General features: G+C 35.3%; 1 protein-coding gene across 2 annotated transcripts; it reads left to right on the top strand.

Annotated features, from left to right (window-relative positions):
- The first annotated feature begins 2 nt into the window (after nt 1-2).
- Nucleotides 3-27,426, top strand: LOC129265008 (arginase-1-like). Of its 2 annotated transcripts, none has more exons than XM_064101877.1 (9): nt 3-268; nt 11,110-11,292; nt 15,668-15,740; nt 17,637-17,746; nt 18,101-18,423; nt 18,689-18,793; nt 19,543-19,619; nt 22,083-22,142; nt 22,714-27,426. In XM_064101877.1, the coding sequence occupies exons 2-9, from the start codon at nt 11,143-11,145 to the stop codon at nt 22,950-22,952; spliced, it is 1,137 nt and encodes a 378-aa protein (XP_063957947.1). In that variant the 5' UTR covers nt 3-268; nt 11,110-11,142; the 3' UTR covers nt 22,953-27,426. The 2 variants fall into 2 exon arrangements, with proteins under 2 accessions (XP_063957947.1, XP_063957949.1); XM_064101879.1 differs by lacking the exon at nt 3-268 and adding an exon at nt 8,662-8,680.
- The last annotated feature ends 567 nt before the right edge of the window (nt 27,427-27,993 follow it).

The following is a 27,993-nucleotide window of genomic DNA, read 5'->3' as shown; positions in this document are numbered from 1 at the left end:
CCAATGACGATCAATCTCTCTTGACCAAAAGGCCAGCCCTCCTAGATCTCGGGCCGCCGCGCGCCGCGTCGCTCTAGCTAGCTAGCTAGCTCTGTGCGAAATTTCAGGTACCGTAATCGCGCCATTGTTTTGCAATTCCATCGACGTACCGTACGTTGCGTTGTGAGAGTTGAGCTCGAATTTTACGAAATTGTCAGAGAAGATCTATCATCTAACATCAATTGTGAGTTGTTCATCACATCATCTTGTTGAGATAACAGTAACTTGAGTAAGTACCAAACCAACGTTATGTTGATTTTGTTATTTCACAGTTTGAATTGACTTGCCAACCAGGCATTGACTCTAATTTTCTCTATTGAGGCAACCTTGTTCCACCCGACACCCATGGCCTGGGTGCATACGTACCGGTACGGTACCGTATTATTACTGCCGCCGTGTAAAGGAAAATTGAAGGCACGGCGCATGCAAAATTGCAACAAACTCACGCAAATTTCATAAGAGTATTTACAGAATCAAGTCCTCCTACGAAACTTACAGAACGATTAGACAACTGGCAGCTGTCTGTTTCGAGGACTTTTTAAACATTAATTTTTTTTTTTCATTTCTCCTCGTACACCACTCACACGTATTGCGAGGTTAGTATTAGTACACTCATGGGTTCAATGCATCTCGGGTGCGAAGGATTCATATGCACATGGTGCACGCGAATCTTTCACACCCTTTTTACTAAAATAACTATGCCATTACAGTTTACCTAAAGTTTCTAATTGTGCTATGACACTTACCGAACCATATGGATCGTTTGTTGACTTCTCTTTGCTGTTTTTTTTAAGAAAAAAAAAGCATTTTCTCGTGATCTTCACGTAGATGCCGCCGGATCATCGTGTATATCAACTTTTGCCTAAAGAGGGCGCGCGATATTATTCACAAGACGTTTGTTTACGGTTCTGCAGCTTGTACTGCTAGCTGCATTTTAGACGCTTAGCATTATTTTCCTCTTTCTGTTTTTTTTTTTTTTTTTTTGCTGTCAAGCGGTATTTTCTATAGACCAGTTCGTAGTTACTCATGGACAATTTTCGGTCAAATGACCTTTCATTTCTTTCATTATGATAGGCAGATTTCAAAGCAAAATATTACGTAAGCTTGCCTTACATAGCAGGATGAAGAAATTGAAAAGACCAGGTGACTAGAATAGCACACAAATGAACACTTTATGAAGGTATTTGTTGCATTCCTACTTTGAATGCATATCATAGCATGTTGCACAATGTACTTGGCAAACTGTGAAAACCAGTCGTTCGTGGACGCATTGTGGATGTAAATGAAAACCACAATTCAAAAGAATATATGAATAATCAAGAAATCAAAGTTGGTGCTTATCTCATTAGATTTTAAACCACCATGTCACTTTGGTACAAATGACCTTCCTCTGATCATGCGTAGAATCTTTTGATCATGCGCAGAAAGGAACTACGAACTGGCTTATTGTAACGCCATCAGCAATGATGATATGTAAAGAGTCGCCTTGAAATGAAGAAAAATTGTGTCACATTAATTCGTTAGTTTGTTTCCTATTTTTTTGCTCTTTTTCTTCTTCCTCATCTATGATCAAAGGTGAATACCTTTTTTTGATATCTGTTCTAAAAGCTGGACATTTTAAATATTTTGTTCAAATAAATAAATCAACAGGATAGTAATCAAAATGCGATAGAGCTGCCCGAGCTGAAAATTCTGATACAAGGACTTGAAAATAAAACATTCTGAGCCCTTTTTATAACCATGATGAGGAGACCTATATATATATATATATATATATATATATGTATATGAAATAAGCTAACACGAAAAAAAGACGTTTTGGGGACTGTTAAATAAGAATTCATGAGTGGGATAGGTAACTATCTATTCTATTCTTGTTCGTTTTCTATTATCATTTGTGTGTTGTGTCTATTTTTCTTGAAGCACCAAAAGGTGGACATGTCCGATAAAATATATTAACGAAGTCATGCACCATTATTATCATAAGCTAACGAATCAAAATGCGAGCGTGAAACGTGAGCTTCTTTTTTTCTTAATTCAGTCTTAACGATACTTTTTCATCATATTTTAAAGGTGAATCTCATGATTCAAAATGATAAATGCTTGTCGCACGGGCAGAAATAGCGGGACCAACAGTTATTTTCAATATTCCGAACTGCATTCTGGACGTTGTATAAGCACCTTTGTATAACAATTTAAAGGGTAGGCCTATTTACCTTACAAATTATGCGAGTGCTGAACTTTTGGACATTTAAACCTCAACAAATGGACATTCTAAGCATTTTTAAAATATGAACAACATCATAACTGTCACTTACAAAAATGATGCCAGGGCGAAGCTCGCACTTATAATTTTTGATATTGATGACAGGACTGTATCTAAATGAAAAATAATGCGAGGGCATTTGCGCTTAAGATTTAAATTTGGGATTTGAAAAGTCTGACAGATTACCTATTCTTTTAAAAAAGGGATGACATCCAGAATTCAAGCGCAAAGCGCCAGTAGATTTATGTTGAAGTTAGACCTAGAACAGGGATGTTGAACCTTTATAATCATGAAAAAGATGGTATTTTTATAAATAAAACATGGAAGTCTAATTTTGTTTTAGTGTTAATATTCAGATCTTCAAACTTGACATTTTTCTATCCCCTTCATCATTCTCTCTCTCTCTCCCTTTCCCGCCCCCTCCATTCCCTTTCTCGCTTTTCCTTTCCCTTCTTTTCTTTCCTTTCTCCCTCCCCTACTGTTTTCTCGCTCTTTCCATTTTTCTTTTCCCCTCCCTTTCCCTCTTCTTTCCCCTCTTCCTTTCCTTTGTTTTCTTTCTATTTTATGGTCTCCTTTTCCCTCTCTCTCCTCTACCTTTCCCTCTCCCCTTTTCCTTTCCCTTTCCCTCTCCTTTTTTGTGCAAACATTAACACGAAAATCTTGCTTCCTACACACGAATTCATCAAAAAAATGACAAGATAACGAGCGTCCGTAACGTTGGGGAAGTACAATAAGAAACAAGATGGCGGCGTAAACATCGGGCAAGTCTCTTCCGTCTTTTCACAATATCTTTTCATTTTTTTGATGAATTCTTGTTTTTAAAATAACAACGAGAGCGTAGAAATGTCGGAAATGAAGTTTTATCCCATGTACATGATTTAGAGCTAGATCTTTTAGAAGGAAAGTAGAAATCTCGGGGGTGAAAGTTTCAGGTTTTGGCTTCCTTTGTGTGGGTCTATGAGATAGAAGGCCTGGCTTCGTATGAGAGTAACCTTACGTTAGTAAATGATTTTTACTCTCTAGAAGCCGCCTGGCTAGCCAGGGGCCCGTTTCTCAACACCGTCATAAGTCTAACTACTTGACTAAATCTGAGATAGTGAGCTACTTGTCCGCTAACCGTTTCACGAAGCCCTCTTTGCCAAGATCGGGAACAACAACCTGACTAAATATTTATGACACCTCCGAACCTGTCATAGCTTCTTTCTTAATGATGTAGTGGCATCACGTGGGTATACTATGACATGCCAAAGTGCCTCGAAATTTAAAACTTATAATCTTACGTAATCAATCATAGAAGTTGAAATTACATTGCAAAACAGGTGTAATAGATCATTCAATAATAATTGTAATACACAGAAACTATAAAAACTGTTGGTAAAACGCAACAAAACCATTCATTTTGAAATAGTAAAAAAATTGAATCGATACAGATTCTACCACTTCAGGTCATCCATAAATGGACTCGTATTCGTTGTTTTCAGACCCTTATCAACATTTTGATAACTTCTATCTCTAATTTATGAAAAGAATTTATAAAATCGTGTGATTCGGTATCTATAAATTTTTAAAATTTATGTTTAACTATTTTTTGATGATGTTTGGAACCATAAATAAACATATAATTATCATTATTTTACAACGAAAATCATTGTGGTTTACTTCCGTAAAGGGTCATTCCATGCCAATTCACCCAATGAATGTGCAATTTTGCACCCGACCCTCTCGGAATTCGTTGTAAATTGGTACACATAAAATTCACCATGGCCCACGCACAAAACAAAAAAAAATAGTCCAATTGGTCCGTCGGTTCTCGCGCTACGGCCCGCCCTTTTCTCCTTGTTTTGACAAAAATGGGCGTGACCCTCAACTTTCAATGGCCACTGCGTCGTAACGTGTTGACCAATTTTCATGAAACAGGTACCATTTATTAGGAAATTCAGAGAGGAATCCAAAACATGCATCAAATAATGTATTGGAGCAATTTATAAGGTCATGACCTTTGACCTTTACTTTGACCTTGAGTTTGACCCCCGGACAAATAATTTTTTAACTTGATTTTCATGTATGTTAATTATTAGTATGATATTGACAAAATATGTTAAAATCAATGATGATATTTTATTTCTTCACCTTTTAAAACTCTTCCAAAGATACCATGAAATTTCACTCTAGTCCTACATACTGATATTCATGTTAGTAAAGTGTTAACCATTTACATGATTTCTTCCAATCTTAAGTTACAGTATGCATGCACATGAAAAGAAATTAAGCTCATCAGTTCACAAATGAAACATTAAACATTTATGCTCATGAATAGGTATCTGTTTAGGCAATTTGATGTTCAGCAATATATGTCATATATGTACATATATATATATATATTCTTGTTAGTAAATAGGCATATACTCAACAATTTGATGATAAAAGTAAACACTTTACTAACAAGAATATATATATATATATGATATATATTGCTGAACATCAAAATGCCTAAACAGATACCTATTCATGAGCATAAATGTTTAATGTTTCATTTGTGAACTGATGAGCTTAATTTCTTTTCATGTGCATGCATACTGTAAGTTAAGATTGGAAGAAATCATGTAACTGGTAAACACTTTTACTAACATGAATATTAGTATGTGGGACTAGAGTGAAATTTCATGGTATCTTTGGAAGAGTTTTAAAAGGTGAAGACATAAAATATCATCATTGGTTTTAACATATTTTGTCAATATCATACAAATTATTAACATACACGAAAATCAAGTTAAAAAATTATTTGTCCGGGGGTCAAACTCAAGGTCAAAGTAAAGGTCAAAGGTCATGACCTTATAAATCGCTCCAATACATTATTTGATGCATGTTTTGGATTCCTCTCTGAATTTCCTAATAAATGGTACCTGTTTCATGAAAATTGGTCGACACATTACGACGCAGTGGCCATTGAAAGTTGAAGGTCACGCCCATTTTTGTCAAAACAAGGAGAAAAGGGCGGGCCGTAGCGCGAGAACCGACGAACCAATTGGACTTATTTTTTTGTTTTGTACGTGGGCCATGGTGAATTTTATATGTACCAAATTACAACAAATTCTGAGACGGTCGGGTGCAACCACTGGGTGAATCCAGATGGAATGACCCTAAACTATTACAATTTACTATCCCGGGGGTACCCATCTCAACGTCCACATGTTTTTTCAAGTCATGAAATGAATTATTCATAATTTCATTTTCTCAGCAATTACATATGCTCCAGTCTTCATGGTTTAAGTATGCATGGTAAATATTTTGCCTCTGCTATTATTTTGATGATGTATTTCCAAATTCATCACAATAATTGCAGTTTTATCATATTTTTGCTTTTTGAAAATTATTCTAGTTTGTGACTAAGGCCACGTCTCGTCTACTCTTTCTGCCAATATATCGATATCAATGGATTTTAGTTAGGAAGGCTTTCGTGAAACGGGTTTAGTAAGATTGGAACTAACTCCGTGGTTGGTGGATAAAGATATGACTAACTTGTCCCGGTGTTGAGAAACGGGCCCCAGTCCATTAGGGGGTTAATAATGCAAAATCCAGATCCCTCGACGGGGCTCATCGATTTTTGTCTTTATTTCATAAAAATATATAAAAAGAACTGTACCAAAATAAAGATTATTATTCCATTTTGGTCTGAAATGCACCAAAACGGGGAAAAATAAACTTACCGGTAAAAGGGGGAAAAACAGTGACTTACTTCGGCTGTCGCGCAACTTCACTTCCCTGTTTTATCCAAACTTAAATACATCATTGAGTCCCTGTACAGATCGAGCTACAACTTCGGTCTCTGTATTTGGTGAGTGGAGCCAACGGAGTTCAGCGGAACAACCAACATAACAGAGACCGAAGCTTTTTTTGGTCTGCCGAACGATGTGAAGTCAATTCCCCCTAATATGATGAATATCCCTCAAATAGCGTCATTTAAGCGTTGATTTTTCTTCTCGTTGACAAAATACGGAGCGAGCTTGCAATTTCCCAAATTTTTTGTCTAATGAGCTAAAGAGGCGTGCGATTTATCTTCATATCAAAGACACTACAAGGGAAAGACTAGGCACAAACTATTTTACATGTAAATCAAAGCAAAGCGTTATGCGAAGTCTGCAAAGTGTTCAATACTGTAAAGACTTTGGTGGAACTTTAATTGACAAACGAACGGTAGCACTTGTGGGGCTTCGTTCAAGGTATGTAGAATTTTCTATATTTTTTGTTTAATTTGTCATCGCTTTGATTATTTTCCAAAAGTATTATCGTCAGCAACAATAATATAAAAAGTATGTTTTTTTAGGTTATTGCATTTATTCAGGTGTCTATATTTTATCAAACAATCATGGGAATTGCGCATACAATGAATCAAGAATCTAATGAAAAAAAATACAGACAAGCTGAATTAAGGTTGTGAATTGTATTAGCGCCACCAACAACCTTCCTTTTGATTTCTGTGGAAGAGACATGCGAAGCAATTTTCCAGGCCGAGGTAAGCGATTTTGCTCTTTTTTATATGCTTTTTACATAAAAAATATTTGTAAAATTTAAAATGGAACGCTTTTCACCAGAAAAAGCCCTGGTGAGTAGCGGAATGAGTTTCGGCTATTATTATACGCGTTATGAAGCGATGTTAACCGACAACTCTAAAATCTGTTGTGTAAACACGTTCTTAGTGCGAGGTTAGTATAGCATACTAACCTCGCAATACGTGTGAGTGACCTTGTTCAAGACATTAGTACGGTATTTTGGAATATGGAAATGTAGTGTGGCACTAAAATCGAAAAGGTACAGAGAAGAGCTACAAAGCTAATCCCAGAATTGCGGCATTTGCCATACCAGGATAGACTTGTAAGCCTTGGAATGTACTTGCTACACTACAGAAGACAAATAGGAGACATGATCGAGGTTATTGTCTCACCTGCATAGCAGAGTGAGACTATAGGCGCCGCTTTTCCGACGGCGACGGCGGCGGTGGCGTCAACACCAAATCTTAACCTGAGGTTAAGTTTTTGAAATGACAGCATAACTTAGAAAGTATATGGACCTAGTTCATGAAACTTGGCCATAAGGTTAATCAAGTATTACTGAACATCCTGCCTGAGTTTCATGTCACATGACCAAGGTCAAAGGTCATTTAGGGTCAATGAACTTAGACCATGTTGGGGGAATCAAAATCTTAACCTAAGGTTAAGTTTTTGAAATGTCATCATAACTTAGAAAATATATGGACCTAGTTCATGAAACTTATACATAAGGTTAATCAAGTATCACTGAACATCCTGCATGAGTTTCACATCACATGACCAAGGTCAAAGGTCATTTAGGGTCAATGAACTTTGGCCGAATTGGGGGTATCTGTTGAATTACCATCATAACTTTGAAAGTTTATGGATCTGATTCATGAAACTTGGACATAATAGTAATCAAGTATTACTGAACATCCTGTGCAAGTTTCAGGTCATATGATCAAGGTCAAAGGTCATTTAGGGTCAATGAACTTTGGCCAAATTGGGGTATTTGTTGAATTACAGCCATAAATTTGAAAGTGTGTTGGTCTAGTTCATAAAACTTGGACATAATAGTAATCAAGTATCACTGAACATCCTGTGCGAGTTTCAGGTCACATGATCAAGGTCAAAGGTCATGTAAGGTCAAAGAACTTTGGCCACGTTGGGGGTATTTGTTGAATTGCCATCATATCTCTATAAGTGTATTGGTCTAGTTCATAAAACGTGGAAATAAGAGTAACCAAGTATCACTGAACATCTTGTGCGAGTTATAGTAGTTTTCAAAATCAGCACTGCTGCTATATTGAATCGCGTGATGCAGGTGAGACGGCCAGAGGCATTCCACTTGTTAAGATTTTGAATAGACTTGTTAATGTTGACTCATCTGACTGATCTGTATATTTCATCCCTGCCATTCAAGACACAAGAGGACATCATCTAAAATTGTTTGAACAGAAGTCTAATACTGCTTTAAGGAGGAACAGCTTTAGTCAGAGGGTTGTAGACCGATGGAATAATCTTCCTCCATCTGTTGTGTCGGCACCCTCTATTGATTCCTTCAAACACAGGCTGGACAAACATTTGTCTTGCCATCATCAAATTCTCCCCAAAAAATATCCATCCATGCAACATGCATGCATGTAATTTACAAGTCATTTAAAATAGTCAAGTTGGAACAAGCACTATCAGAAGGAACGACCGGAAATCTCGACAGGCTTGCCTTCTTCTTCCGTACACTGATGACGATGATGATGACTTCTGCTAAACCGTAGGATGTGGGGTCGGGTGGCCCGACACTTTATATTTTTGAAGCCTTCTTTTTTGTCTTTGGATTACACTAAAAGTATGAATTCAATAGTTATAATCGTCTTCTATTTTGTTCTCTATAATATTTCCTAACGTTTTGTACTAAAAATTGATGAAACTTTGCTTGTAATTTTTGTCTCGCCCACCAGAGGTGAAGGCGAGACTTAGGGGTCCAAATGTCGTCCGTCCATCACAAACCTTATGGCAGATAACTCCACAACCGTAAGTCACTTTTCAACCAAACTTGGATGGTAGATAGACTTGGGGGACCTGCATGTTATGCTGCAGTTGGAGGTCACATGGTAAGGTCAAAGGTAATTTTCAGGTCAACATTAAAGTTCACGTGCAAGGCTCTTATGACAAGTGTTGTTCCATCCCAGTCATTTCACAATGAAGTTTCGATACAATTTTGTTGCGTGCCCTAGCAAATCACGATATTTCTGGTTATTTTCATAAGTGGGCGAGACACAAATCGCTTTTGCCTTGTTTCCAAATGACTTTCTAAAATTGATCGTCCGGACACACAACAACTGGTGGGATTTGTTGATTTTGTCTTCTGGATCTGGATGTATAAGATGCAGGGCCGGGCCCTCCTGGGCATAGGTGCATCAGGTACTTTACCTGAATTTTGCCTGGACCGGCAGGTGCAGTACACTGGGTGAACACCCTACTCTTTGACGAATATTGGTTTTAACGTGCATGTTTCGACTCTCCTATACACGGGACCAACATTTGCGTCCTTTCCGATGGACGGATTGTTTTCCAATTGCATTCACACCTGCACTGAATACAGTGGTGAGGCACGCTAACACACAACGCTATAGTATAGCATCATACTTTTTTGGGACTCGAACCCTTCACGTTTCTTATCCGAAACATGCGCTCTAACCGACTGAGCTACGCTGCCTCATCTTATCGTACGACATGCACACAGGAGGCCGACCGTTGGCATTTTCATTACCGCTGCCTGCGATTCTTACGCTTATATGTCCTATGTGGATATCACGATTCTATGATAGAGAAATGTGAATTGCACAGGGGCTAAATCGCCGATGATTAATTGTGTGATTATTCGATGTGATGGGATCAATAAAAAGGAGCAATAAACATGGCCACTTTGACTTGTAGTTGTAAAGACCCTCTCAAGACTGACTCTGTATCTGTAATACCAGGATTGACACATGATCATGCTAGCTATAGAATGAAAAGACAGAACAACCAACTTGTGTAACACTTTGCATTGATTTGTGTGTAAAATAATTTGAGTGCCTAGTCTTTCCCAGGTACTGTCTTTGTTATGAATATTATAAATCTTCTTCTTCCGTTGAGTACAGTCCTCTTTATAGAGTATAGTTGTACTTGACTGTGGCCGCAATCACAAAAACACATGAAATTTGGTGCAGTTAAACAAAACTTAACGATAAACTAATCGCGCATCCTCATAAGGCGAAAAATTTCTATATCGCTTCTGATATATGGCCCTGGTAAACATCCAAGAAAAATAATGTGGAAAAATCAAGAGAAGGATAAAAAAAGCGGGAAAGTGACTTTAATCGTTCAGTAAGTTTAATACAATAGTTTGAATCTTTTAACAAAATTACATTAGCCATCGGAATGTCATACAATCCCATGGAAGTGTTGCATGCATTGTGCCTGTGATTTTCTGTACGCGGCGCATGTAATGTTTCCATGGGTGACTAAGACCGAGATATGGTGGATCATTGAAATAATAGACAAATTACAACAATCACATGCATTGGAGTGGAAGTAAATTTGAATACCACTCAGAAAAGGGTAGCATTAAATATACAATGTAGATGCACCTCAGGGGAATGTTATTGAGTGATTATACTTCATGCAACCATTCTTTCACACATTCTGTGGAACGTTGTGGCCCAGTGGATTAGTCTCCGGACTTTGAAACAGAGGGTTGTGGGTTCAAATCCCAGCCATGGCGTAGTTTCCTTCAGCAAGAAATTAATCCACATTGTGCTGCACTCAACCCAGGTGAGGTGAATGGGTACCTGGCAGGAATTTATTCCTTGAAATGCCAAGCGCATAAAAGCTGCTTGAGCTACAGCCAGGGTAATAATATCCAAGTCCTTTGGAAGCGCATAGAGACGTTATTCATAATGTGTTATGCGCTATACAAGAACTGACTATTATGATTATTATTATTTCAATTAATGTCAAAATAATCCAGAATAAGTTTCAGTGTTTCAAAGTTAACTGACATTAATATGCATGCCATGATCATGACCAGTTCTTTCTCTTTATTTCCCAAATGATGTTTTTGGATAAATTACAACTTGGTTTGATCACTCCAGCTGATGAGATCTTCATTTTGTTATACTTTAATCCATCAATGCATTGTGATTGAAGTATGAATTCATCATCAATATGAATTGTCTAATTATTAAAGTTACTTGCTGAAACCTGATTATTATGTCATTTCATTTCTTCTAGATATATACTTGGATGTTTTGAAGGAAATGCGAAATGGCTTTGAATATAACGCGATGTTGCTCCAGAGCAATACCCAGTTGGTTGAGGACATCTCCTGGATATCATAGATCAGTCCGTCAAACAAGTATGGCATCACGACTACAGAGTATTGGGGTTTTAGGAGTACCCATCAATAAAGGCCAGGTAAACTAATCAAATACTGGTACTGAATTCACAATTGATTTAAAATAACATGAACATTTTGAAGAAGACATTTGAATGTCGGCGGACAAAGGACGAAGAGAGAAAAATAGTTATTCAAGAAGGTGAAGGGGGGGGGTTGAAAAATCATACTGAAGTTGTGGAGGATGCTCATAGATAAAAGCATGTTAAAAGTGCCAACATGTTTTAAATGCTCAGTGGATAAAGAATGTCTGGCTGTCTATACTAAGCACTTACATCTATACATACTGTAGATGTATACAGACAAGGTGAGCCATGAGATATATGTTTATACCTTCGCTGAATGTAATAATACATACATTTACATGTAATCATTGTAATGCCAAAAATTGTCTTTGAAATCTGCAGCCTGCATACCTTTTAGAAATACTGTTTATAGTAGTTTTCTATTTTTTACCCCCAAGGACTCCACGTTATTCTTCAAATGCTACAATTCTGCTAAGCATGGTTATTATGCTTTTGGATTCTTCAAAAGACGTGAAGTGATGGATGGCCGCTGGAATACAATAACAAGCCAAATTTAGTTTCTCAACCACTTTTAGTGCTTTTGAGACCAGGGGCTGGGAGAGTTTAATAATTGAGCTGATCGGGTACATTAGGTTTGATGGTCCTATCATGTTGGCTTGAAATCAGTGGTCAAGGAAATTTGTTGCTGCCAGGTCATATCCTGTATTTTCGTCGGCTCTTTTGGATTTTTTATGAAAATCAATTATTTTCATATTTTTGCAATGAGAAAATATTAAATAAATACACATTTCAGAATGATTCAGATAGCAGAAATCAATTGCAATCGTTTTCTGGACAGTCCGGGTAATATTTTGGGTAAAATATGAGAATTTATGCAAAAATTTCCATATTTTTGGTCAACAATTTGAATGTGCATTGATATCTTTCAGTTTTGTCATCAAGTAATGCAAAATATCAGCATTCAACACGAAAGAGGATATACCGTATTAACGAGAACATTGATATGCTTCATGACAGTATTAATGGCACAACTTGCTTAGATAAAGGGAAAATGTCTCCAGATGTATTCTCTGATGTTGCGATTAAATGACACCAAAAAGCAACCTCCGTCACCTAGTCACACTAGTGATACCGACTACAATGCACTCGCTTGCATTCCTTTCAAAAGAGTACAATAGACTCAGTCGGTCTTGCCTCGCCTTTGTTGATGTGACTAGCACGCATGAATGCATGTAATGAGCATAGTCCGGTAATAGAAAATTGTATATTTCATAATATGGGTAATAGGACAAAAGTTGTTTTCTACATATTAAAGCAACTTTTATGTTAATGAAACCTCTTGGAAAAGTTAGAAGAGGCAATGCTCTGCATGTCGCGAGCAATTATGTTCGGGCACCTTAAAGCATAGTCCCACAAGAGCCTGTCGAAGGTACCCCACCCTTATCCGTAGCTTGACTATTAAAATATCTTGCATTTTGGAGCCCTCAATGTAGCAAAATGATGCTTCGTTATGTAGAAAAACAACTTTTATTTTCTTGAAATCACTTGGAGACGAAAGAGTAGGCTTATCTCTATCAGCTACATTGAAAAAATTTAGGGCACAGCAAAGCCTACCCTCTCAGGGGGCTGCCCCAAGTCACACAGCCCCTTTTTCGTATTTTGCCTATTTCTTGGAAAATTTGCCATTTTGGAGCCACAATGTGGAAAAAGACTTTCGACTATGTAGTGAAACCACTTTTGTTTTAAACCACTTGGAGACAAAAGAGTAGACTTTCTTCTATCTGCTACAGAATTGCTGACACATCAAAGCCACCCCTGTCAGTGGGTTGCTGAAGACACCCACCCCTTTTTCTGTATTTTGCAAATTTATGGAAATATCTGTAAATTTGGAGCCCCCACTGAAGCAAATGTCTTTCTGCTTAATAGCAATCCACTTTGATTGTCAAAAAACCACATGGAGACGAAAGAGTAACCTTTCCTTTATCAGATAAACATATAATGAAATACTAAAGCCTACCCCTCTCAGGGGATTGCCAAAGTCACCCAACCCCTATTTCGTATTTTGCCAATTAATAAGAAAATCTGCCAATTTGGAGCCCCCATTGAGGCAAAAAGTGTTTCTGCCATATAGCAATCCCATTTCATTGCCTTAATCCACTTGGAGATGAAAGAGTAGCATTTATTCTATCAGTTACAAATAAAGAAGTGCTGGTACAGCAAAGCCTACCCCCTCAAGGGTCTGCCGAAATCACCCACCCCTTTTTCCATATTTTACCTTTTTATTAGAAAATCTGTAAATTTGGAGCCCACATTGAGGCAAAAAGATGTTTCTCCTATATATACCAAACTACTTTCATTGTCTTAAAACCACTTGGATACATATAACAAAGTGCTGGCACATCAAAGCCTTCTCCCTCAAGGAGCTGCTGAAGTCACCCAACCTCTGTTTTGTATTTTGCCCATTTTGGAGCCCCATTGAGACAAACAGTGTTTCTGCTTTGCAGAAAAGTCACTTTTATTGTTTTATAACTCCTGGGAGACAAAAAGGTAGGATTTTCTCTATCAGCTTCATTTGAATACGTGCTCGCCCGCCGAAGCCTACCCCCGTCAGAGGCTGCCAAATTCTCCCCACCCTTTTGCCTATTTCCCCACTTTATTGAATATTTCACAGTTTTTGACCCCCTCGTTCAGGCATAAGAGCATTCCTGCTATATAGTGAAGCCAATTTCATTTTTTGAAACCACTAAAAGATGAAAGAAAATGCTTTCTTTTATCAGCTATATGCAAAAAAGTGCTGGCACATCGACGCTACTCAATTCAGGGGCTGCTGAAGTCGCCCCACCTTTTTGCCTATTTTCCTCTTTATTGGAAAATTTGCAGTGTTTAGTCCCCATTGATGCAAAAAGATATTTCTGCTATGAAGTAAAACCACTTTTATTTAATGAACTCCCCTGGGCCTGGGGATGAAAGAGTAGGCTCTTTATAATAAAGAAGTGCTGGCACTTTGACGCCTACCCTCTTCAAAAGGGGCTTGGTGACTTGGGGCAGCCCCCTTAGTGGGTAGGGTTTGCTGTGCCCTAACTTCCTTATATTAAGCTTATATAGAGAAAAACCCACTCTTTCGTCTCCAAGCGATTTCAAGTTGTTTTTAAAGTTGTTTTTCTACCTAGCCGAAACATCATTTTGCCACATTGAGGGCTTCAAAAGAAAGATATTTTGATAGTCAAGCTACGGATAAAGGTGGGGTACCTTCGACAGGCTCTTGTGGGACTATGCTTTAAGGTGCCCTAACGTAATTGCTTGCGACATGCAGAGCAATGCCTCCCATAACTTTTCCAAGAGGTTTCATTAACATAAAAGTTGCTTTAATATGTAGAAAACGCCTTTTGCCCTATTACACATATTATGAAATATACAATTTTCTATTACCGTACTACGCTCATTACATGCATTCATGCGTGCTAGTCACATCAACAAAGGCGAAGCAAGACCGACTGAGTCTATTGTGCTCTTTTGAAAGGCATGCCAGCGAGCGCATTGTAGTCGGTATCACTAGTGTGAATAGGTGATGGAGGTTACTTTTGGTGTCATTTTATCGCAATATCGGGGAATACATCTGGAGGTATTTTCCCTTTATCTAAGCAAGTTAAGACATTAATACTGTCATGGAGCATATCAATGTTCTTGTATATCCTCTTTCGTGTTGAATACTGATATTTTGCATTACTTGTTGATATTAATGACAAAACAGAAAAATATCAATGCACATGCACATTTTTGACCCAAAACATGGAAATTTTGGCTTAAATTCTCATATATTTTCCAAAAATATTAACTGGACTGTCCAGAAAACAATTGCAATCGATTTCTACTATCTAAATCATTGTGAAATGCGTATTTATTTAACATTTTCCAATCATCTGTGCAAAAATATGAAAATAATTGATTTTCATGAAAAATCCAAGATGGCCAACAAAAATGGGGTCCTCTGGGCCTTCCGTACAGGATATGACCCGGCAGCAACACATTTTCTTGACCACTGATATCATGCCAACACGATGGGACCATAAAACCATATGTACCTGATCAGCTGAATAAACTCTCCCAGCCCCCGGTCTATTTAGCTGAAGTTGAGATGTGAATATGATGAGTTGATAAGCAGTCTTTTTTTAATATGCATATTCAGAATGTTGGGTTCTACTATGTTAACAGAAATAAAATAATGAAATACCAAAACCTTAAAAAAATTGGAGAAGTTTTGACTCCCCCTATGGCACTTCATATACTGTATGTACCCACTGTTATTGGAGTATAAAGATAATAATTCATACAGACTCTTTGTTTTCTTAATTATTTCTTTGTAATCTAGGACAAAGATGGTGTGGTATATGGGCCAACAGTTTTAAGAGATGCTGGACTGATATCATCCATTGAAGAGCTTGGTAAGATATTTAAATTCTAATATTGGAAGTCGTAGATTGAGGTCTCATAAGTTTACGAAAAACTACATGTAACAATGTGAAATAATGAAATCTAAAGCTGAAAAGCTAATGCAAGCAAGACATTGTCAACACAGATAAGCACATCAGAGAATGTTTGTTCTTCTTACTTGGATAAAGAGTAAAAAAACCTGTCACTCTCCAGTATTTCTGTGCTCATTCTGCCAATTCCTCATTTTGGGATGGTTTCATTGGATCCCATTCAAACTCATTTTTAGGTTGTTCACAGATGGAATGAATGTTTATCCATAAATTGGGTAGGGATTTCTTTATATTCTCATGAAGAAGAAGATTACTGGAGAATATGGCTTTTTGTCTAGGGTTGCCAGGTTACCTTAAAAGCTGGGTCATACTTTTTTTTTCTCGAAATAAAATGTTTGTGTATTTTTCTTTGTGATTGACACTGTACATGTACCTACATGTAAAAGTGTAAAATAGAGGTAAGATACAAACTCAAGGGAAAATGGCCTGGGATATATTGTTTCATTGGATTTTATCGAAGGCAATTTTTATAATTGATACATATAAATTGTTTGTTGAGCTTCTGTGTATGGAAGACCATGTGATATGAGACTAGGACCATGTGATATTTCATCAAAGCATCCATTCCTCAAAGATATTGGACCAAAGTTCATTGTAATATTTTACTTGAAAAAAAATAAGTTGTTTAAACAAAGCCAAGACCAATGCAAACATTGGCAACTGTCATATTGTGACATGTAAATATTACTTAATTTTGAATATTACCTATAAGTTCTGAATAAGATACGTGTATAATACAAAAATATGAACTGTCAGTTTGCTAAGCATACAATTCATAGTTGATTCATTTCTCTTTGCTTGTTCGTTTGATATAAGGAAATAAAATATTCTCACAGACCTTTTACAGTAGCTCTAGAAAGTAGAACTTAGGTCCCTAAAGTACTGTTCCTAAAGTAGAGCAAGCATTTCTTGACCTATTCATGTACGATGCAAAGGAGATCTAGACACACCTCCCAACTATCACTCTTCTATTTTTGTCTCGCCTTCAAAGCAGAGATACTTTTCGGACGGCGGCGACAGCTGCGTCAACATTGAAATCTTAACCGAAGGGTTAAGTTTTTGAAATGTCATCATAACTTAAAAAGTATATGGACCTAGTTCATGAAACTTGGACATAAGGGTAATAAAGTATTACTAAGATCATGCCTGAGTTTCAGGTCACATAACCAAGGTCAAAGGTCATTTGAGGTCAGTGAACTTTGGCTAAATTGGGGTATTTTTTTAATTGCCATCATAACTTTAAAAGTCTATGGATACACTTCATGAAATGTGGACATAGGGGTAATCAAGTATCACTTATCATCTTGCACAAGTCTTGCACAAGTCTTAGGTCATATGATCAAGGTCAAGTGTCATTTAGGGTCAATGAACATAGTAATTTATTATCATATGATTGGTGTTATTTGTGAATAATTATTCTATTGTCATTTTCAAAGTCAGTACGGCTGCTATAGTGAATTGCGTAATGCAGGCAAGACTGCCAGAGGCTCTTTACTTGTTGATATGAATTTTCTGCCTTTTTTATTCATACCCCATTGGTCCTGCAAAAAGGATACTCCATTACCATATGGTTGTCTACATAATTTGTTGCTTAACAGCAAAACATTGAAAATTTAATGCTGTCAAAACCTGGTTAAAATATTACACTTTTGAATATGTTGATCTTGTATGTAGATTATCTGCAACTTTATTTACCTATTTTGGTACTCTATGCAGTAGGTCAATCATAGATATCAATATTTAGAGGCAGGAGACTGGTCAAACTATTGAATTAAATCAATCTTTTACATTATTCAGGTCATAGAGTAATTGATCATGGAGATCTTGTCTTCCCCGCTCAGGATGAGGAGACGGCTACTGTCAATCATGTCAAAAATGCACCATTCCTTGGTAAAGCACTTAAAAAGGTACAACCCAAGATTACCTCTCTACCATTTTTAGATATCTTTTTACCTTGTTTACACTTGTTTTTTCACTCCTCTTCTGTATGAGACATAAAGAAATACTTACATACTTTCTATATATTAGACTGATCCCCACAATCTTTTCTATTATCATGCTGTATTCATATTTGCTAGTACTGTAATATAAATTTCATTATGGTAGTACTTGGCAGAATTTATATTACAATAATGTAATATTTTTGAGAGGTAGGGAATATAATGTACATGTAGGAGCCACAGATTCCTGAAACAGAGCATTCTAATAGTTGTAAAAAATGCTGAACGAACCAATTATATCGACGTCTCCATACATTGCAGATATCAAAAGGAGTAGAAGACATTACGAAACAGGACCAGCTTTGTGTAACTCTCGGTGGAGACCACGGCATCACCATCGGTTCCCTCCACGGACACACCCGATCAAGACCGGACCTGTGCGTCCTGTGGGTCGACGCACATGCCGACATCAACGTACCTCAGACCTCTCCGTCCGGCCACCTCCACGGCATGGTGCTTTCATTTGTTTGTCATGAACTGCGTCATTACTTGCCTAAACTTCCAAACTTTGATTGGTTAGATTCTTGTATCTCATGTAAAGATATCGCCTATATTGGACTCCGGGATGTGGATGTAGGAGAGAGGTGAGTGACAAGGGCTGTTTCATGAAGGGGAGAGGGGCTTTTTGAGAAAGATCTGACTGACTTTTGACTTTCCAAGCATACAATACCTGCATCATTAAGTCTATGCAATGAATCTACTAAATTTTTATGTTTGATTGAATTAAAATCTGAAATAATTTTTCATAATCTTTCATATTAGACTTCATTTATTACTCCTGAAGTCAATGCAAATTTTAGAGGGGTTTATCATTTACAAATATATTCTCTCTTTAATTCTTGAATCTAGACATATTTTAGAGAAGCATGGAATCCAGATATTTTCTATTCATGATGTTCAGAAGTATGGCGTGGCTGAGGTCTTTGCAAGAGCTATGGATATGATAAATCCAAGGTAAGAAAATAGGGATGTATAAATAGTGTATTATAAGATTTTTTTTTTTACAAATCTTTATTTTGTAAGTTAGCAGGCAGGAGATAATGTGCTTGATATGCTTGATATTTAAAATTGTAACTTTTAGGACATGACTTGTCATCTATAGACTTAACAGTTATTTTTAATTGAACAACTTATTGTATCATCTATGTAAAAGGCCCCTTGTCCTATAGAATCATCTTATTGCAACAAAATTTAAACAGCACAGATTTAATATATGATTGAAAATGAATAAAATAAAAGGATAAGTGCAACTAGATACATTTACATAATTACATTTACATAATTCATATTTTGATGCAATCTTTGTGACATTTGAAATGCAATAGAATATCCATGTGATTTTGCTATCATTCATCATATGAATTACTTATTATCTTTAAATTAGTGCAGTGATTTGCATTTTATTAAAATATTTTTTTAGGGGGAGGGGCTGTATAGGAGGCAACTTCATTATTCCCCTTTCTTTAAACCCCTTTGTTTTGTTTTTACCTTTCTTTTATCAAAGCTAATCAATTCTAAATTGTTAAATAGATGACTGTCAGTGGTCAATTCAAAGGCTTAAATGACGAAGATAACACATCCTTTTATGACATTATTATTGACTATGTACACATGGTTTGAGTTTATTGTTTGATAATCCTGTTTGAGGGGGTATTCCAAGGAATGTTTCTGTTGTAAGTGTCAGTGACCTTCTTTCTCTACAGAGGAACACGTCCAGTTCACTTGAGCTTTGACATTGATTCTCTGGATCCGGGTGTATCAGCTAGTACCGGCACACCAGGTAAATAGTTCATTATTAACAATTCTTGAAAAAAAATATATATATATTAAACCCTCCCCCTCCTCCCTGCACAAACTGGGAATAGAAGCAAGAAATTTCTGTATTAGACAAGAAATAAATTTCTTTGCTGCTCACTGCAGTGTTAAGGCTTTTAATTTTTTTGTTCTTTCCTTTGTTTATCTACTTATTTGTCTGTTTATTTCTAATTTATTCTTTAATTTCCTCTTCAATGTGATATCTATGTGTCCATATAGGTGTAAATATTACGACAACTTCATTTCAAAATATGATTGTATAAGAATACAAAATCTATCTTATTAGTCCAGGCTAGGCCCCATAGAGAATGGACCAAACCTTGTTTTCTGATGAATACAATGTTATTTGTGGTTCCTTATCAATTTGAGGGTGCTGATTCCAAATCTGAATGATGCCATCTTGAGCATTTTCTGCAAATTGGCAAAATCCAATATGGCCGCCAAAATATGCAAATTACCCATGAAAATCATACAGTTGCAAACACTTTATATGCCTGTAATTGTGAAGCGGGAGTAAAATAATGTCTGAAAACCATGATTTTTGACAAAATATATCTTTTCTTGATATTCAAAATGGTTGATATAGACCCCTGTATACTTTAATAAGTACAATATGATTGGGGAAAATAGTTTTCATTAAAGTGAGCACTAAATGCATGTAATTGTGATCTATGAGTAAAATATTTTCTTAAAACATGATGATGATTGCTAATGAAATATGTAATTTCTTGTGTCATGTAGGTGATAAATGACATCCATTTTATGGTGCCCACTCTTGTGATAAAGTGTGGTTTCCCCACTTGTATTGTACATGATACTTTTAGGGCCTACGGCAGCCATTTTGAATGTCAAAATATGGCATTTATCACCTAAATGGCTTAGAAATCATGTTTTGCCAGACAGTATATTTCACTCTCACATCACAATTATAGGCATTTTGTATCAAGCAAATCCAAATTTGTCAAAATTATTTGTTCCCACTCAAAATGTTGATATCGTTAGGGATGTATGCCAGCCATTTGGAATATCAAAATATATTATTTATCACATACATGACATTAGTAATGATATATTTCATTAGCAATCATGTTTTCAGACAGTACCTCACTTGTAGATCACAATTGCATGCAATAGTGCTCACTCTTGTGAAAATTATTTTTTCTCTTTCATATTGTACATCATAGAGTACACAGGGGTCTATGGCAGCCATTTTGAATATCAAGGAAATAACTATTCTTTTTGTAATCATGTTTTCAGATATTTCACTCCTGGGTCACAATTACAGGCATATTATAGTCAATGTTTGGGCAGTTTTGTGATTTCCATGGGGAATTTGCATATTTTGGTGGCCATATTGGATTTTGCCAATTTGCAGAAAATACTCAAGGTTGCATGAGTGGCATCATTCAGATTTGGAATCAGGATCCTTGAATGCTATTCAACATGCATGCCATTACTCTCTGTCATTCAACTTGATTCTTATTTGTTACTATTGATATTATCCTACTTACTAGAGAGAGAGAAAAGAAAAAATATATTGCCTAAGGAACTACTGTATATGTATGTTGACATAGTTTTTTTTTTCCTTTTCACATGTACCATTATAATCTTGACCTGGTATTTTTTTGTAGTTGTACATGTAGCTCTGCATTCATATTTTTTTATGCATATTGTTTTAAGAAAATTTCATCTACATGAAGAGGATGTACATATCTTCTTCATTGGATTTTATTTAAGTCAGTAAATATTTTCTTAGCTAGACCAACAATCGGATATCTGTAAAACTTATTCTATTGTACTGAAATGTATTTGGTATAGGTGTTATCTTCCCATTAATGGGTTTTATTCACAGTTTATTGTAGCAAGTGTATTTATACTGTTGAAGTGCGTGTTGACAAAACTAGATAGAACTGTCAAATTGCAAACAAATTAAACACATATGTATATATTCCTGTGATAATGTATTGTAAAATAAAATGGAATCATTACACATTTAGTTTAGCAATTCTTATTGTTTGTCTTCGCTGTTAATTTTACTGCCTGTAACAATTCAGCCTATTATGCCTATTTTTTGTCATAATTTTACATCAGCATTTTCTATAAGATGCTCAGGGAAATATCCTTTAATTATAAATGTGTTAAAAAAACAAAATTGTCTTAATTTTTTGGAATTTATATTCTTTGAATTTTGAATTACATAAGTAGATAGTTGTATGAACATGAGTTCCTGACATGAAACTACTAAACATCAACATACATTAAACCCATCCCATCCACTGTTTTACATTTCACTACCCATAACTAAACCACATATTTTACATTAAAATTAAATCAAACGTTCATTGTATACCAGTGTTAACTATTATTATTTTACTGTTGTTATCACTACAATGAATGGCAAGATTATTCTTGTTCTTTTTTTTTCTAGTTCTTGGAGGACTCACTTACAGAGAAGGCATATATATTGCAGAGGAAATAGCCCAGACAGGTAATGAATCTACTCCATAGAATCCTCATGAAACCACTATCAACTTCAGTTATGAAACTCACTGAAACATACAAATGCAGCACGTTTCATTCCAAATGATATCAAGTTTTTTCTGAAATCTATTAGTATGGTGTTGTTATATATCTGGGGAGGAAATTTTATGAAATCATAAATATCCTTGACAAAATGATAAGTAACTATTTTCTAGTATCCACGTCAATCTATCAAATTGAAATGTCCCAATGATATACAAAAGAAGTAAGAGAGCCAAAAATGTCTTATCCTTATGTTTCTTTGTTGGAAAAAATGTTGCACAATTACAGTTAGGAGGATCAAGGTTGAAGAGTTCTCAGGTAAGCATTAAGATCCAACATCTGACTCCAATTACCTCGCATGTTTTGGGTTGTTCACATTAATAGTCTTCTCAGGTTTTTGTTGCCCTTTTTTTTGCACCCCCATGAACATTCCTCTTGCCCACTAGTTATCTGTGGAATTATCTGTTGGATGCTTTATCATTTCAACATACTTGAATAATTGGATATAATGTGACAATGTGTTCCCATTATCTCAGATATGCTGAGCTCAATGGACTTGGTTGAAGTGAATCCACAGTTAGGATCCCCATCCCAACAGGAATCAACTATCAACGCTGGTGTGGATGTCATCTTAGCCGCTCTGGGCAAACGTAAAGAGGGCAATGTACCTGTTGGCTATGAGATCTCCATACCTTGGGATGATAATGAGCGATTTGTTTCACAGAAATCGGATGAAGCAGAGAGACAGAGAAGAGAGAGGAACGTACAAAGATGAAAGAAAAGGGAAAGTAAGAAAGTATTTGGACTTGTTGAAACGAAGGCTGTCAACTTTGTTTTTATCACAAAGTGCAAATGTTTAGCCACCATTATTATGACTAAGGTAGGCATTAACAAGGTAGCATTTCAGCTTTGATTTGTAATATTGCTAATGGAGGTTTATTAATATTCTTTAGTTTCATTTTCCAACATTGGAAATGTATATGATAGCATTTACATTAATATTCTTTTAGTGTACTTCTAGAAATACTGTAGTAGACTGAAATATAACTCCAGACTTAAGAGTATTCAGATATTTAAGTATTATTCATTCTTTTCAATATTCACTTTCGTTGATTTGGCAAGATATTTTCAATCATTTGTTTCGCAATATATGAGTACTAGATCACTTTTCTATTTTCTTCCTGTCTGAAAGGATGAATGCCTTTTAACTAAATATTATAATGTGGTGCTGGTAAATAATTATAAACATCATCATTACACACTGCAAAAAATGTTAATGAGTCCAAATTTACCTTCCCATGTATTTGAAAATAGCTTTTGTATTTAACCAGCCTGCATTTAATTCTCATTTTCAGCATGAATTATTATGTGCAATGTATTGGTTTTTGTTCATTTGATGGGCTGATAATACTAAGTTCATGAGCTTAAAGATCAAAGTGTAGGTGAAAGGTTAGTCTTGAATTTACTTGATTATATCATTAGACTGGTTACATTTATTTTAAAGGGACCACAAACCAGCAGGGCTAATAGCCCCAACTCAAGTTCCTAACTACTTCTCACATGTTGCTTGGTTAATTACCCATAATGCAACAGTCTAAGCAGTTCTTATAGTCTTGTAACATAGGCACACTTGAATGATAACACACTAATTCACTACTCACTACACTAATTGTGCATCTTACCAAGTAGCAAAACAGGTAGTTTTCCTCTAAAAGTCTAAAAAACACTTAAGTTTGTCTGAGAAAAAAAATTATCAGTGAAGTTTCTCTCTGTAGTTATCTCAAAAGGCATATTTTAAGACCAGTTATTGATAACTCACAGTCAATGGAAGGCACTGTAGGTCAGTTTGCTCCCCCTTTAAAGTCATTATGCAGTATTTAATTGTAAGAATATAAACTTGGGGCTAGCTAGCACTCGCTTGTTTGTAGAATCTCATTGTAGAATGTAATTTGGTTATATTTAGTATAAAGGCCACACTGTATTAATGAGAATGGATAAATATTATCTTGATATTTTCTTACAATTTATATAACATTTATTCATGTTCATGTTATTTGAAATATAAAACCTTATTAAAAGCAAATAATATAGTACTAAAATGTAGATTGACATTCTTTTAAAAATATTGCTCACATTATATTTTATTGTACTGCTTCATTGAACATGTATGGTATTACTTATCATGATATATAATTATGTATGTGATTAATATTCTTATATATTTTGTAATTGGAAGTATCTAAAATGTCATGAATTTTTATGTTTTTCTTGGGGGCGCCGTGGTCTAGTGTTTACGACTCACGTCTTTCAACCAGAGGTGGTGGGTTCAAATCCAAGCCATGGCGTTTTTCCTTCAGCAAGAAATTTATCCACATTGTGCTGCACTCAACCCAGGTGAGGTGAATGGGTACCCGGCAGGATTATTCCTTGAATGCACCAAGCGCCTTTAGCAGCTGGAGCTAAAACCAGGGTAATATATTGTGTGCCATTGAATAGGCAACTAGATAATCGGCGCCTCATAACTGCTATATTATTTTTAATAATTTGTCATTCTATAAAAGAATATGTTTTTAAATATTTATTTTTAAACGATATTGGGAGTAGTATGTTACAGCAGCTTATTCAAAAGTGTAAAACATTGATTTTAAAGATTCACTGCACCAAAGCATAATGTAATATAAGTACTACATGTAAGTGCTGGAATATGGTAAATCATAATCATTGGAGCACAAGAATTGTAGTTTTTAGTAATTACTTTTATATGTTGTTAGTTTTATGTTGATCATGAATATCAGTAAATCACTCAATTATATATTTAAAAAAAGTGTATTATTTCTGCCTGGAAAAGGATCAACTCGGTTGATTGGTCATTTTAGTGTCATGTGATAAAACAACTCCTCATGCAAACAACACAATGTCATGGAAAGAAATAGCTGTCTTGATAGAAGAATCGCTAATATGAGGGTTAGATGATAATTAGATCTGTTCTGGTCAATAGAAAATAATTGAGCACATTGCCTTGGAGAGTTATAGCTGTTCCAAAAATTGAATAATTATACCATTTACTGATTCCATCTACATGTATTAACCATTTCCTGCTGTATTACATCGTACAAAATCTTGCACAAAAAGTATATTTTTAATTTTGACACTTAGATAATTGGTTTATGTATCTGCACAAGATCAATTAATGGGGCAGTAAAATTATTATGTGTTCTAATTTATTTAATTCATGCATTGCTTATAGTGAAGTCAATATATAGTCTACAGTTTTACTCTTTATTTATTAAAAGATCTTGAAAGGGTCTGGATAGATTATTATGCCCTCCCTTTTAGTTCCATAGTAGGGAGTTTTCACAACCACTATGCAGACGCCTTCTGGAATCTATTGTCAAAAGCCCTTCATGACAAAGCAGTCTTTGTCAATAATTGGTGAATCAAAACAGCGGTGTCTCCTGGACTCTGGACAAAGGACATATTTGCAATTTTTCGTCCGGTCAGAATCTTATAGGACAATCTGCTGTCCCAGTCCACCAACTTTCGACAAAAACCTCTCAGCTGTCCATTGTAATTTGACGCGTATTTTCAATAGATTAACCACGTTGCAGAATCCATGCCTGTTGTATTTGCCAAAACTCTCTTTTTTCCACCCAGACCATACAGACTGAATTTTACCATATTGTCTAGTTATGTTTTATGAATTCTGTATTGTCTTCATTATATAATACAGTTTTTGTAGTATTTCTTTGAAGGGTGGAGACCTAATGGATGGATGCACTTGCATGGATAATTCATGGGGAATACAAATCATGAAATGATGTGGTTTCTCTGCCTACAAGTTTGGACCTTCATGAATAAGAATGCTGTATAGTATGTTCTGTCATACTTTATTATCATTTTGGTCTATAATGGGACCAGTTTTTGGTTTAACCTTGACTGAGAGAAAGGTGCAAGTAATATGTTCAGTTTACCTTTTGAATAAATTATTTAGTTATTGGCTGAATAAGACATTCATTGAAATATAGTAGTATTGGTGATATATTCAAGTTTATGTATGTTTCTTCTCTTAACAACCATTTAAGTATTGTATTATAGAGCAAACCTTATATCTAAGATCAAGAAAAAAGAATTATACAAGATTTGAATACATTTACCGGTATTTACAATGGTTACTCAATTAATTATGTGTACTAGAAAGTAATAATTCCCAGGTATGTGTTCATGCTTTGAAGAAAGAAAAAAGATTCAACATATCCCCTGAACATTGTGCCAATGTTATTTTATATTTTCTCTCTTCTGTTAAGGGTTATTTCAGGGCTAGTACATAGCCTCTATTTTAAAGAAATGTATCTATGTTTTATATATCATTGGATTCAGTTTGCAATTTGATTTGATTCTATCTGTATATGAATGTTGTATTCCATCCATAATTCGATTCCAATCATGTCTATTATTGTTTGAAGCATTTGTCCATGTAGTTGTCGTGGAGTAGGTATTCTTTTTGCTTCCATTTACCTCTACTTAGCACAATTTCACATAGTTTAAATTATGAAATGTACCTATAAGTATTTTTTCAAATAAAGATATAGCTTGTTCATGCCTTGCTAATATGGAAGATGATTCTAACGATTTATCGTATTGTAATATAGTGATAAGAATGGTCTAAATTCACAAAGTTTTAAAAACTATAGATTTGAAACCATGGTTAAGTATATATTTCAAATACAGGCATGAAGTGCATTTTCACACTTTCACTGAGAAACCTCAAAATGTTTATACATGCCTTTTTTTTCAAAGATGCTAAATTTATGCTTGCTGTTATGATTTGAGACCAAGGCTTACATGTATTTGAATTTGATATACTAAATCTGTGGGCTCATTAAATAATCATTAATTGTGGGTTCATCTGAATAAACTCAACTGATTTAATATGTATCAACTTTGCACTCTATATTACTCTTGTTGCTTGAACCTTTTTCATTCTATGTGCAAAATGAAGTGTATTTGATGCTTGAAATATGCATAAACCGTATTTTCAAAAATACTTATGTGAATTCAGGCCAATAATTATGTTCAAGTGAATGTATATTATCTGCCAGCAGCAGTGAATGAGATATAGCTCGTTATAATTTAATTATGGCCTTGACAGGTGATTCAAATACTGATTTTGCAAACTTAGCTCTAGTTTGAAGATCAATGGATTCTTGATATTCCATTTTAATTTGACAAATTTTAGTGAGCTTTTACTGCATTCATCTTATTTCTTCAAAGATATCAGACAATATGCTCAGTGTATGCTATTGAGCAATAAATCATGTTAAACTTAAAGCACATCAAAAAGAATAAGCACATATATTGTTAAATTGCTGAGTTATACACATGTTTATTTTATATCAAATAACAATAATAATTTCATGCTTAATATCAACTGTGTCACTATTTCAATGTTCTATTGTATTGCTAAAAAAACTTATAATGAAATTATTTTTCAAATCTGTACAAATGTTCTGTTGTTAAACAATTCTATTTTTGTGTAGAAAGTTGTTCATATAAAGTGATCTTCTGAAGTCATAAAATCTGGTTTAGTAAGAAATGATTACGATCAAGTGTGAATTCTTATTGTTATATTAGCAGTGATTAAGAGAAAGTGATGTAGAGAGATTTCTGGTAGAGATGATGTGGAAACAAACATTTCGGCCTCATTTCATAACCCTATTGATCAGTGGCAAGTTATAAGAATGATATTCTGCAATTTGATTAAGCATTTATAGTTCATAGATATGGATGAAAATGAACCCTTATTTTTATTTGTGTTT

This window comes from Lytechinus pictus, chromosome 7, assembly GCF_037042905.1.
Source record: "Lytechinus pictus isolate F3 Inbred chromosome 7, Lp3.0, whole genome shotgun sequence".
In the NCBI taxonomy this organism is placed as follows: domain Eukaryota; kingdom Metazoa; phylum Echinodermata; class Echinoidea; order Temnopleuroida; family Toxopneustidae; genus Lytechinus; species Lytechinus pictus.
Note: the sequence above shows the minus strand (reverse complement) of the source record. Positions and strands in the feature narration are given on the sequence as shown.